This window comes from Schistocerca serialis, chromosome 9, assembly GCF_023864345.2.
Source record: "Schistocerca serialis cubense isolate TAMUIC-IGC-003099 chromosome 9, iqSchSeri2.2, whole genome shotgun sequence".
NCBI lineage: Eukaryota > Metazoa > Arthropoda > Insecta > Orthoptera > Acrididae > Schistocerca > Schistocerca serialis.
The window spans coordinates 299,986,067-300,000,912 of record NC_064646.1 but is presented as its reverse complement, the minus strand read 5'-3'; the positions used below and the strand labels follow the sequence as shown (position 1 = coordinate 300,000,912).

The 14,846-nt window shown below is 39.2% G+C and overlaps 1 protein-coding gene across 1 annotated transcript in view; it reads right to left on the bottom strand.

Annotated features, from left to right (window-relative positions):
* Positions 1–1,100: 1,100 nt before the first annotated feature.
* The window catches only part of LOC126419132 (protein odr-4 homolog), a 54,677-nt gene continuing 40,931 nt past the window's right edge, over positions 1,101–14,846 (bottom strand). Inside the window, exons 7-9 of the mRNA XM_050086239.1 lie at positions 13,574–13,664; positions 8,721–8,903; positions 1,101–1,370 (exon numbers count right to left, since the gene is read on the bottom strand). Of these exons, the coding sequence (XP_049942196.1) occupies positions 1,162–1,370; positions 8,721–8,903; positions 13,574–13,664 (483 nt within the window). The 3' untranslated portion in view covers positions 1,101–1,161. The remainder of the gene's footprint in view (positions 1,371–8,720; positions 8,904–13,573; positions 13,665–14,846) is intronic.

Below are 14,846 nucleotides of genomic sequence, written 5' to 3'. Positions count from 1 at the left end.
CAGTGGGCAGAAGCCATAATGTTTTGGCTTATCAGTGTATGCTACAAGACAAGTAGCAGTTGAAGCTGTACGAACTAGCTGACTCAATACGCATATAAGAAGAAAGAGTAACATACTGTATATTTCACATGAATAATTAACTATGAGTCAACTAAGACTGTAAAAAGATATCAGTGATGTACCTCATGTGGAAACAGATATATGGTCAGTAATAATTGTCTCTGAATGGCCCTTTTTTCACTTTGTCATATCTTATATGGGGACATTCTTTTCATATTAGTAACAGTTAAAAAGTAAAGAAAAAAAACTGTCTAGATCATGTGCACAGCTTGTCGTATAGAGCACTGCAACCTTCTTTTTAGCAGGCTCATGTCTGAGTCTTCTCTGTCACGAACAACATTAAAGAATGTGTTATCAGGGAATGGTTCATAAACAATACAAGAAATGCAAACACTGATATTCCAAGGTACAGGATAACAATAACAGTAAAGTTAGTGCCCTTAAATTTTTTTGATGTTTCCTTTCCTTCTAAAAAAATCAGATAAAATTCTGACTGGATGATCAAAAATCCATGTTACAATAGAAGAGTTCTGTGATAGGGCCAGTGTTGATATCAGTATTTAAGATAATAGTTGTAAGATACTTACACTATACAAGTAAATTAACATTTTAGTACATTGATTGCAATTCTAACTTTATCACTGAGGAAGCCTGTTCTACTGTGTGTGGTCAATTGCAAAAAAAAATCTGAATCATATTAAACAAAGAGGGGAGGGAAGGGAATGTGAAGGTACAATGTTGAATGGCTCAGTACGTATTTTTTTTTTTCTCTTTCTTTTTTTTTCTTCCATTAGCATACGGCTGGATTGTTTATTCTGTCTAGTAAGAAACTCACCCAATTTTTCAGTTTATTCCCTGAATAGTCATGAACACACAGGAGAAATTTCAAAAAGACAATAGAAGTTTTGAGTCATTCCCTGGAAAATTTATGGATGGCACAGAAATATTTATCTGAGATTGGTGTTCCACATCTTGCCTGGACTGTACAAAGGAGAAGGAATTTGAGTAGCTACACTTAAATAAGAAATAGCCACAATGAATACTGGAAAGGTATAACAAACTTTATTAGTCAGTTTCTACAAATATATCTTCAGACTTTTCTTATGTTCTGTCAAACCATCCAGTCAGCTGTGCAGTCACAGATAGAATTAAAACAACTGCTGCTACAATTAGTCCAGCAAGAAGAACGTTTGTCTGCTGTTGGTGTTGTTGTGAAGATGAAGCCTTTCCTCGATTTTTGGATAAAGGTGCTGATGAGGCCACATCTGAAGATTCTCGCTCCACTTCTGGGGGACAGAAATCCTCTGGATCTAAACACATACATAAGGTTTGCAGTTATTTGATTCAACTGTTGACCTATATATAATTTATAGAACATTTTACTTGAGAGATACTATAGGCCATGGTATTAATACAAATTTCTCATGCACATAATCAGTGACTTAAGAGATAGGAAGGTACTAACTGCACCAGCTCAGGTGAGAGCATTTATGATTTTTATATATATATATATAAACAAAGATGATGTGACTTACCAAACAAAAGTGCTGGCAGGTCAATAGACACACAAACAAACAAACACGAACATACACACAAAATTCAAGCTTTCGCAACAAACGGTTGCTTCATCAGGAAAGAGGGAAGGAGAGGGAAAGACGAAAGGATGTGGGTTTTAAGGGAGAGGGTAAGGAGTCATTCCAATCCCGGGAGCAGAAAGACTTACCTTAGGGGGAAAAAAAGGACAGGTATACACTCGCACGCACACACACACATATCCATCCGCACATACACAGACACAAGCAAATGTCTGCTTGTGTCTGTGTATGTGCGGATGGATACGTGTGTGTGTGTGTGTGTGTGTGTGTGTGTGTGTGTGTGTGTGTGTGTGTGCGCGCGCGCGCGCGCGCGCGTGCGCGCGAGTGAGTGTATACCTGTCCTTTTTCCCCCTCTAAGGTAAGTCTTTCCGCTCTCGGGATTGGAATGACTCCTTACCCTCTCCCTTAAAACCCACATCCTTTCGTCTTTCCCTCTCCTTCCCTCTTTCCTGATGAGGCAACAGTTTGTTGCGAAAGCTTGAATTTCATGTGTATGTTTGTGTGTCTATCGACCTGCCAGCACTTTCGTTCGGTAAGTCACATCATCTGTGTTTTTATATATATATATTTTTTTTTTTTTCAAAAAGTGCTTAGCACCCAATGCAAGTTGGTCTATCAGTTATTTATAGTTGGTCTATCAGTTATTTATATGATTTTGAAATGCATCGCTGTTGGTTTTTGAATACGTGCATAGTGTACATGATGTCTCTTGTCAGGTGAATCCCCCGATGCATCTAGAAATAAAAACCTTTCCCGCAGACAAAATGGAACGGGGCTACATGAGCTGTGCCGAATAAACCCGCACGGGCAAATGCCAATTGCTGCTTATGTGATTTATTGGGTGTGCAAATGATGAGCATTGTTATAATTATTAGCAAAATCCATAGAATCGGACTACCAGAGTGGAAATAAATTACTAACACTAATAACAGGTAAGAAAGGTTATGCACCAATCTTTTCCGTCTATCCATGAAAATTAAATTTTGACCATTTTATTTGCCAGGTTGCTACACCACTAAGGGCCAGGTGTACAGTCCACAGTTAGCAGCCACTTCAGTTTTATTCTCTGAACAGCACGGGAAACACCTTGTATGGACACACAGTAACGCCCAACCAAAGAATAAATGCTGGATAACTAAACTGGTGATTCTGGCAGTGTTAACTTATTTTCTGAAGTTAACCAGAGAATAAGTTTTGACAAAGGCAGCTGTAGTTACAGAGTTAGTGATGGACATAATTGTTTGCTAGAATGAGGAAGGAGAAGAAATGGGGACATCACACAAATTATATAGAAGAATATGATTATTCCAAAGTTTACTAAAAATTTCATACTATACTATTTTTCAGCCTCGTGCTCAAGAAACTTGAGTGTCTGAATGAAATGTGAAACTATTTCCTAACATAAAACATCTTGCTTATAGTAGACCTAATGCGCATTTCATATTTGTACTTTGTGAATTATATTCTGTGGTGTTATTTATATAAATGAAGTAGATAAAAATGACAATTTGTGCCTAAACAATCTCGTTTATTTGGCGTGTGTTACAACTACTGAAATGCTTATTTCATTTTATTCACCAGACAGTGACAATATAGATGTCATATCTAGAAACCACACCAGCTTGGGTTCTATCTGTATTTTCCAGTATTAGACAAAGACATTTGTTTTTTTCGTCTAGCAAAATGTCTGACAAACTTTGATGAGCTAATAGATTCTTTCACAGAGAGGAAAGCTGTAGTAAGATTAGAGAGAGAGAAAAAAAAAAAAAATGCTGCAGCCTAAGGACTGAAGAAATGCGTACTGTCTTGCTTGTCTCTTGTCTTTATGGTTTCTATATATGAGAGAAACTTATTAGCTAAGAACAGGCAATAAAGAGTGCAAATTTCTGAAGAGTTCTTATTCTCTGATTGCAAATAACCCCACCCAGTATTAATTATGAGTCTTTTTTTAAAGGGTGGTTGGATGTCACACTGGCTGACTGGGAGCAGGAAAGGCACTACATTTTACTCTCCACTGTCACGAATATAGTGTTTGAATTCCACAGAGCAAAATACAGTGATGCTTTGTGAAAAGCTGTGGCGCTGCACTTTGGCACACTAAGACCAAATAACATGCCTTGCATTTCCTCAAATATATATCGAACTCTTCAGAAAGAGAGATGCTACCGAATGAACATATTTTTCAAAAATTAATTTTTTAAATCTTGTTTCTTCATTTTTCATTCTGAAAACCCTTTACAAGGATTTGTCTCAAAGTCCTCAAAACATTCCTTTATATTTGTCTCGAGAATGGACTTTTCTGTTGGCAGGGAGTGAATATTGATGGTGAGATTACCTCCTAGCAATCATTTCACATTTATCTGTCACAGCTGGAGAGTCTATCTTGAAATAGAAGTCCGAAATAACAAGTGCTCTCCATCTTCCATTACTGTGTCAAAGATATTTTCAAGAATTCCCATACTTTTTTGTGTTCAAGTAAACATTTTATATTTAGCAAAACACCTTAAACAGAATATACAGTTTCAAAGAAGTCTTTTTAAAGTGAACAAATGTGTGTACCATCTTATGGTTTCTCATTATTCGTAATACAGTAAAACTTACTCAATTCAGCATCTGTATAATTCAGAAATCTGCCCAAACCATACAGGTATTTAAGTCCTGACGTATGCAGTGCACTTTTATATGCTGATTGTTTGTGTAAAGCGGAACATGCCTAACATGGAAACGGAAAGCAAATCTTAAAACATACTTAATAATTGACTGTATAATATGGAAAAGAGCATATACAGTCCTACTGTATTACAGTTCATTAGTTATTCATGACTCTACAAGGATGTTACTGTTAATACACTGCTACGCAGCACAAAATCAAGAAAAGAGGTCCAGCGCGGTGCTGCTGGTGTGGATCTAAAACTGCGCCTCTCTGTGCAACAATGAATAAGTTAACCTCAGTGTTGGTACAGTACAGCAAATGAAATGGTTCGTTCATCAGCACTGTTTATCAGCTTTCTCGTTTCCCTCATTACTGACACATGCCGGCACACATAGGAACACCGTTGCACATCTACCAATGCACTGCTCCATCATGCACAGTGAAAGAGGTGGGTATCGTTCCACTAAACTGGTTTTACCCAGCAAGGTCATTACTTCCTGCCAGTTACAATTGACTAGTAGCACTTTGAGAGATACAGTAACATGTCAAACAAATGGTATGTGTTGTTAATACTTAACGAAAAGAGTAATGTAATCGAGCCTAATAAGAAAGACAAACACACTGTGTGCAAAATTGTTGCATTGTAAATGTGGTAAAACACAAATTTATAAGATGATAAGATTTGGGATGAATGGATGAAAGGGAATGGTCAGAAAGGCGGAGAAGACCGGAAATGAAGAAATAAAAGAAATAGTGTGGGAATGGTTTGTAAGTGCACGGGCAAAAAACTTACCTTTATCTGGACCCATGTTGCAGAGTGAAGCTCTGACAGTCCCTAAAGATCTTGGAATTTTGGTATTTAAGGCATCCACAGGATGCTGGACAGTTTCAAAGCTAGGCACAACATCATGTGGAATGAAGTGTGTGGGGAAGCTAAGGATGTGCAGGAAAGTGTAGTAACAGAATAGAAGACAATACTGTCCAACTTTATTGTGAATTATGACCTGAAAGACATGTTCAGTGCTGATGAAACGGGACTCTTATCGCACGTTACCTTCAAAATCACTAACACGAGGTGAAAAGTGCACCGGTGGAAAAATGTCCAAGGAAACAACCACTGTAGTGCTGTGTGTAAAGGCAAAAAAACCACATTGTTTCACAAACAAGACACCAGTAAGCTTCCTGACACATGGCGAAGCAATAAAAAGGCATGGATGGTGAATGGTCTTATGGAAGAATGGCTGGACTCTCAATGACAAAATGAAAAAAAGGAAATCGCAAAGTTCTCCTTTTCCTAGACAATGTAACTTGCCACCTGAAAGTAACATTATCAAATGTTAAATTGACTTGGTTCCCTCCAGATTCAACCAACCTCACACACCCACAGACTGGGGGGTTATTTACACCTTTAAGTGTCATTATAGACGATTACGGATGCAATCTCTTATTATTAGTGTTGAAGAAGCTGAAAGTGTGTTTGCTCTTGCATGGTCAGTTTCTGTCCTGGATGCACTATACTGGATAGGCTTGACAGTAAAGGAAATAACACCTGAAACTGACACGAAATGCTTCAGTAAAGCAGGGTTTGAAAATGCGAAACATTGCATCTAGTGTAGACGATTATATTTGAAGTAATGTCTTTCCAACAACTCACTCCACTTTCACTTCAGCAACAGATTTAATAGAAATCTGCAACACAGAGAGGATAAGGAAGAAGAAGATGAGCAAAATGATGTCCCTAGAAAAATTAATATGCCTGAAGAAGCCATTGCATGCATTAACAATGTTATGCAATTTGCAGCACACACAAATTGTCAACTTGTTGGAACTATTTTATGGTGCAAAAAGTTGCATAGAAAAAAACAATTTTGAACAGGAAATTAAAACGAGTTTCCCTCCTTGATATGTGGCAAAAACAGTGAAATGTAAAGCAAATAACCATGGGAATAATATGTATGTACAAACAATAATAAATGAATTTAAAGTTAAGAGTAAAAATATAGAAATGCCGTGTTATTTATCAGTTAGAGTAATAGTCTAGTGTTCTATTGTCCAATATACAGTAAATGAACATCTACTGTGCTGGAGTGAAGGTATGTAAATACAGTGTATGCATAATTAAAATATTTCTCTGTACTTTTGCGAATGATAACTGACAAATTTTACGTAGCCCAGTGAGTTTTGTGTAATCTAGAAACTTGTCCAATTTGGAAAATTATTTTAGTTCCAGATGATTCCTTTTTGAGCAAGTTTACTTTATCTCCTTTCTTGTTTGGGAAGTGGATTATGGATGAGATCCAATCACATAGTGAGTTCTGTTTTACAGATGTTCTGAGCAATTTCAATTAGTACGCTTTGTATTCAGTTAATATATATGTTCTACAATTGTAAGAAAATCTGATTACTTCCACTGTAGGCAGCACTGAACCTTTGTCGAACTCAAGAGAGTGAGTGTGTGTGTGTGCGCGTGTGTGTGTGTGTGTGTGTGTGTGTGTGTGTGTGTGTGTGTGTGTGGTTTTTTTTTTAAAAAAAGGTATCCTGTTAGTAGAGAATATTTTCCCCTTCTAAACAATTTTATTCCGATTCTCTTCAGCAAGAGGAACCTTGGGCCAAGGGCACTTTATGAGATTCTGTATAACTTCTAATAGTTGCTTTGATGAAAGCTTTTTACAAGCTAAGTTCTTATGTCTGTTGTTTGATCCCTCAGATTATTCTGACTACACCAAGAACTTTACCCAATTTTTGTCAGTTTTATGGAAGTCTATCTCTCCGATGCTATCTACTCTGAACTATTGTGCACTAACAGTCTAAGTCCAACATGAGTGCTTCCTTCCTATGAGAGATATCAGTTAATTGGTTGTTTTAATTATGATATTCTTCAGTTGGCACCATTTATTATTTCAGTATTTTCTTACTTTTTATAAGACATTCTGTGTCAAATTTAATTGTGTAGAGGGTCCTAAGAAGGATCATTTTAATTTCCAAGGAATTATTGTTCAGTCTACCTGTAACTATCAGGTATGGGTAGGGAGGTATCCATGCTTTCGGTTTCCTAAAAAGGTGCTTAAAAACAGTGAACTTTATGACTAAGCCAAAACTTCTATACAGTTCCTCCAATCTTCTGTGATAGAGGTTTGCACAAACATCAAAAAGCTGCCAAGGAATTAGTAACCTTAAAGCTGTTCAAAATGGCAATTGCCAGTATTCAGGGGGAATCTTTCAGATATGTTGTTACAAAAAATTACGACCTTTATGTATTCAGTTATAGAAAAGGAACAGCAGTTGACTAAGATTTTCACAAGCAGTCAACAAAGAAATGAAATTTGTCTGATCAAATCTCCAAATAATGTAATTAACAATATATCTAAAATGACATAGGATTCCAAACTCACAAGAATTTTTCACGAGAAGCTTGATACTCTAGTAGAACCATAATTACCTTTTTTTAAACATTTGAACTATATAAATCAATGGAAAACCTTGGACAGAATACAATTATGTATAATGGTAGATTATTACTCATCACATAGGAAAGGCATTGAGAATTAGACATGCACATAAAATGTTGAGCTTTTGGACAAAACTCACTTCAGAATATACACACTAAACAGTTGGTACACACTGCAGCTATGATTAAGGGATCTTAAATACAGTGGGTGATAGCTACATGAGAGTGTGGAGAGGTCAAGAAAGACAGTGCAAATGTGCTGAGTGCATTGGAAAATTTCAGTCTTGGAGGCCCTGTTTCAGGTCTACTACAGTTTTTGACTACTGCAGTCTCACCGACCTTCATGAGTCACTGCAAAAGAGGTGTTCTTGAGTAATAAAGACTGTATGGGATAGACTTCTTTTCATGTATAATGTTCCTGTCGTTGTTGAAATTGTAGTACTGTTGAAGTAAATTTTACGTGAACTGATTTCTAAGGAACATTCAGTGAAGTGAAGGTAGGCATCTAGTACGGTGGCTCACTGAGGAACAAAGATCAGGATAGGGAGTTTTCATCCTATGACCACATCAGAAGGATTTTGTCAATGAATCTTCATTAGGTCAGGGGCTTAAGATTCCGTGTGGCCCTCAACAGGGTGGCACAGGACAGTGCCATCAGAGGACCACTCCAGTGCGACAGATTCATTTTTTACCAAATACTATGTCCTCATACATAACTGTCTCATTGCATGTTAGTTCGTAACATGTCATCAAGAATGAGATTGTAAATTTGAAATAAATAATGCATTGGTAGGAAGAGTTTGATAGCAGTAAGACCATTGAGGTACCACACAAGGTAGGTGTGTGTTGAGAGACTATTGTTAGCAGTTTTTACATAATTCAATATTCAATAGGTAGGACCATGATGAAGTAATCAGCTCATTCAGAAAGATTGCCACTTATTTTAAGCAAAGGAATAAATTACCTGCTTGAAGTTCCAAATCCTTCTGAACATCATCCTCACTCATATCAAGATCTAGCAGCTCCTGAAGTGATACAAGAGCCTCACTAGGACCTTCACCAGGGAATAAATAGTCAGAAAGTGCCACTCGACAATGAGGTAACGGCACTAATACTCTTCGTGGAGGCTCATGTAAGGTGACTCTTTCTGTAAACAATGGGAAAGTAAACCTGTAGATGGAACTATAACATGCTCACTGATGCTATGATATCTAAGATGATATGTTTTACAAGCAACAAAAAGTCTTTCCTTCTCATCCCGTGCAGTAAGTCTCCACTGACCAGCGGTTCTGGGTGACTTCCTTGAAATCTACCCTTTTCCTATGCCTCTGCCTCTTCAATCCTTTTCCTTACCCCTCTTCCTTCCCCTTCAACCCTTCTGCCTGAAGGAGGAGCAACTGGCTCCAGAAGCTTGCCTGTTACAACCGTCTTCTGTGTGTGTTCTGGCACAGCTTGGCGAGTAGATTTTTTATCTTTCCAGTTAAATTATTTTGTCAAATTCGGGTAGGAAACATACAGATCAAATACACCAAGATAACAGGTATCACAAAAATATTTGAAACATTTCTATATAAATGACTTTGGTTTCAAAGCTAAATTACTTTGCCTCAACTAGCTACACAATGACTAATCATTGTCAGGCATTTGACATCCATTATAAAATTAAGTCCTCCTCTAGGATTTTAAGGGATTGTTTGTTATCTTTGGCTTCATGCTCCTGCATATTTTCTAATTTCATCTGCCCACCTCCTATTACATCATTGTCTGAGCCTTTGCATATCTTTCCAAATCCAACAGAAAAACTTCCTTTGTCCATCTATCACCCAACCAGGCTACTACATCCCAAGGTTGACATAATTTTCATTATAATTATGTCTTCAACTCCAGTCAGTTCCCTGATCCTCTTGTTTCTTTTCATGTTTCTCAGAACTTGCCAGGATCCATCTCTCCACTGCTGCTGAACAATCCTCAGCTTTTGAATGGCTTTCACATGAACATTTCTGATATCACTGCTGTAACCCACAATAACACACAATGAGTTATTGTGAACTTTCACTTTATGACCCATCAGAAGCTTTTAGTGTACCAAAAGCACTATCTACACTCCTGGAAATGGAAAAAAGAACACATTGACACCGGTGTGTCAGACCCACCATACTTGCTCCGGACACTGCGAGAGGGCTGTACAAGCAATGATCACACGCACGGCACAGCGGACACACCAGGAACCGCGATGTTGGCCGTCGAATGGCGCTAGCTGCGCAGCATTTGTGCACCGCCGCCGTCAGTGTCAGCCAGTTTGCCGTGGCATACGGAGCTCCATCGCAGTCTTTAACACTGGTAGCATGCCGCGACAGCGTGGACGTGAACCGTATGTGCAGTTGACGGACTTTGAGCGAGGGCGTATAGTGGGCATGCGGGAGGCCGGGTGGACGTACCGCCGAATTGCTCAACACGTGGGGCGTGAGGTCTCCACAGTACATCGATGTTGTCGCCAGTGGTCGGCGGAAGGTGCACGTGCCCGTCGACCTGGGACCGGACCGCAGCGACGCACGGATGCACGCCAAGACCGTAGGATCCTACGCAGTGCCGTAGGGGACCTCACCGCCTCTTCCCAGCAAATTAGGGACACTGTTGCTCCTGGGGTATCGGCGAGGACCATTCGCAACCATCTCCATGAAGCTGGGCTACGGTCCCGCACACCGTTAGGCCGTCTTCCGCTCACGCCCCAACATCGTGCAGCCCACCTCCAGTGGTGTCGCGACAGGCGTGAATGGAGGGACGAATGGAGACGTGTCGTCTTCAGCGATGAGAGTCGCTTCTGCCTTGGTGCCAATGATGGTCGTATGCGTGTTTGGCGCCGTGCAGGTTAGCGCCACAATCAGGACTGCATACGACCGAGGCACACAGGGCCAACACCCGGCATCATGGTGTGGGGAGCGATCTCCTACACTGGCCGTACACCACTGGTGATCGTCGAGGGGACACTGAATAGTGCACGGTACATCCAAACCGTCATCGAACCCATCGTTCTACCATTCCTAGACCGGCACGGGAACTTGCTGTTCCAACAGGACAATGCACGTCCGCATGTATCCCGTGCCACCCAACGTGCTCTAGAAGGTGTAAGTCAACTACCCTGGCCAGCAAGATCTCCGGATCTGTCCCCCATTGAGCATGTTTGGGACTGGATGAAGCGTCATCTCACGCGGTCTGCACGTCCAGCACGAACGCTGGTCCAACTGAGGCGCCAGGTGGAAATGGCATGGCAAGCCGTTCCACAGGACTACATCCAGCATCTCTACGATCGTCTCCATGGGAGAATAGCAGCCTGCATTGCTGCGAAAGATGGATATACACTGTACTAGTGCCGACATTGTGCATGCTCTGTTGCCTGTGTCTATGTGCCTGTGGTTCTGTCAGTGTGATCATGTGATGTATCTTACCCCAGGAATGTGTCAATAAAGTTTCCCCTTCCTGGGACAATGAATTCACGGTGTTCTTATTTCAATTTCCAGGAGTGTATTTTTACTGTTGCTTGCAGAGGCCCTAATTACGAAGTTTTGTTAGTACATTTGTAACTTCATTGCTAATGTGTAGTTTTTGTTTTTTTTTGTTTTTTTTTTACTGTTATTGCAATTCATTTTTAGGCCTAACTTCAGACCAGCTCTTTAGTAAGCAGTGCTTTCTATATGTTTATTTACACTAGTAGCAAACAGTAAAATGTCATCAACAAATCAAAGGTTGTTGGAAACATGTTACATTAAGTCACTGCCAAGTTTCTTAAGAACAGTTACTACACATTTCACTGAAATTTAGTCGAACACTTTCCAAAGAATCTATGAATGTATTACAAATAGAGTTCACACAAATTGCTTCAGTTTATAATTTTGTTTACTAGTTGCAAATGTTACACTGAGCTATACCCACTTCTAAAGAAAGTTCACTGCTTTGCCTTGGTAAGCATTACTTTTTCAGTACGCAAGAGAGGAAGTTAATTGGCCTATGGTTGTTTCTTTTTTTTTTTTTTTTTTTTTTTGCCTTGTCTATCTCGTTACAAATTTTTTCTGGATTCTTCAGACATTCTGCAAATAATTTTGCAATTGCCTTTCATTTTACTTTGCTTCTAGATTTACCCTCTGCTTTCTTCATAAGCATAGTCTGGCAGTACTTCCAAAATATCATTTTTATTATTAACTATCTGTGCTTCTTGGACTATACAAAACTTAAGGAAATTTATGATATTTATCTAACTTGTTATTTTTCCAAATAAAAGAGTCTCTGCTGTAATGTTTATCAAATAACATATTCTGCACTCTTAAGACATTATCAAATTAATTCAAAAAGGCAGAATTAAAAGCTATGGCAACCATCAATGTACGAGTAAATATATGTAACATATTATGAATATGCAGACAGAAACTTTACTGAATTATTACACAATTGTAGAACCATCAATGCAAACAGTTACTTCCTTAAAATATTCATGAGCATGCGTATGGAGTGACTAAGGGCAACAACCATATAAAATTAGTTGTGCATAAGGCAGACGCCAGACTGATATTCATTGGAAGAATCCTCAGGAAATGTTGTCTTTCAACAAATCATGTCTCTTAAAAAACAATCAATTGACCAATAGGATCCAAAGAACACAAACTTTCATTACAGGTTCATTTAGTAAGCACGAAGTGCCATGGAGGTGCTCAGCCAACTCCAGGGGTAAATACTGCAAGAGGTGTTCTGTATTACGGTGTGGTCTACTGTTAAAAGTTATGAAAGTGTACATTGCTTGACAAGTCAACCAGCTTACTGCTTCATCCAACGTGTATCTTGTGAAAAGAATCCAACGTGTATCTTGTGAAAAGAATCCAACGTGTATCTTGTGAAAAGAATCCAACGTGTATCTTGTGAAAAGAGCATGGAGATAAAATTAGATTTGAGCCTATATGGAGAGTTACCAGCAACTATTCTTCCCACTAGCCATATGTGAATGGAACAAAGACAGGAGGAAGTGACACAAAGTATCCCCTGCCACACATCAAAAGGTGGCTTGTGGAGTATAAGTGTAGATGTAAATCATCATCTCACCAGCTGTACATTGCATGCCTTGCATTTGCACCTGCCAACTCTCCCTCCCACGTTCCTATCCTGCACACCTGCTGCCTCCGAAACTGCTAGCCCCTCATCCCCAACCTCCCCTCTGTATTCCCACCTTCCCCCCCTTCTATCCACCCCATCTGATAACCTCCATCCCAGTCAACCTTCTGAACTGCAGTTCCAACATTGTTTCCAGTCAGCACAATGTAGGTGCCTAGGTGTGTGTGTGTGTGTGTGTGTGTGTGTGTGTGTGTGTGTGTGTGTGTGTGTGTGTGTGTGTGTGTGCGGTGATTGGGGGGTGGGGGGGTGGGGGTGGGGGGTGGGGGGGAGAGAGCAGGAGCAGGCATGAGCACCACTCTATCTAATCAAAAGATTTATTTGAAAAGGTAGTGAAGTTTTGATTCTTTTCGTGAATGCGTTGATGTCTCAACACTTCTGCTGTTTGGTGAGTGGTATCCTTTACTTTTTAATTATTTACATTCTGCCAAAACTTTCCTCACTACATTTGTGAGGAGTATATTCCAATCAACAGTGAAATGCTATAAAAAGACTGGATTAGTCCTCCACTGTTTGTTAAGTCCTTGTTCTTGCCTATTCTCTCCCCCATTTACCCGGGTTGTGTTATTTCAATCCTTTAATACAATCATTTTTTACTCGCTCCTCTATTTTGCATGTATTCATACAAGTCATTGCTGGAGATATCTAACAAACATGTTATACCTTCAGGAGACCCTTGCTCCTCTTCTATTAGGCTGTCCCAATGCAGTTCAAGTCTAGCAGCCAGTGACCGTATTATATCTTCTTTAAGTGCCTAGAAGTATTAAAATCAAAATCAACATTTGTTCATTCATTTAGATATGTACCATATTTTAAAAATTTCAAATTCTATGTGACGTGGAGCTATGCTGGATAACAAAGACTTATCTTCATCATAAATACACAAATATTACAAAAAGCACTTTCAAGCAATTTACAAAGTTTTTCCAGGGTGGTAGATAGTTGTGGTATAGACAGCGTAATTCAGATTACTACTCAACTCCTAACAAAGACAACTAGGTTAGTTGCCAAAATATAGCACATAATAATCAACTCAACCATACATTAAAAAATGCTTTCAGCCAGTTCCATTGTAAACTACATATTTCGTCTGAACACAGAACAATGCAGAACTCACTTTTTACAATTCTAGTACTGCGGCGAAAAGCATTTTACGATGACACCCCGCATATGCATCTCAACATCATGAGTGCTGTTCAAAACCAAAGGTATGATACAACATTGTGGGTATAACTGAAGTATGTTCAAAAGAAATCAACGAATGTCCCAGTGTTTCATGAACTGGGGATTCCCCGTTTCCAGAAAGAGCCAGTTTTTATCCAAGTTGAAGCACTTCCCTTTCAGATGTGGTGTTTTTTTTTTTTTATGAACCAAACACATGGAATTTGTAGATTGGCACGTCCAGGCTGTAGAGCTGATGCTCAAGCCACTCTCACTTCAACTTGGCCATTACACTGTGATCAGCCCATGCTGTCTGCTCTTGATGGACTAGCATAGACTATGGAGTGACTCACAGTTCACACCACTGTTAATCATTTTTCCGTGCTCAAGGAATTCGATGAGTAACAGACCTCTGACATCAAAAAAGATGGTAAGCATCACCTTGCATGATGAGGGCACAGCCTGGATTTTTAGTGGGAGATGATGATGCTACATTCGTGTCTCTATGTTATCCCAAAGCTGCATATGCAAATTTCAAATGGTTTAGTTGTTACATTTTTTATCTTTTCATTTGGATATTCCTTAAATATACACAGACAGCCTGAATATTACCTGATATATGTTTAAACGTGCTGAAATTCATTGCACCAGTTTAAAGTGGAAATGAACTCAGCACAAAAATGAAGTCAATTCTCTGTAAATATTGCCTGGTGTCCATATAATACGAAGCCTTAAATATGAGAAATTTAATGTCTAATATACATAGCAGTTTTAA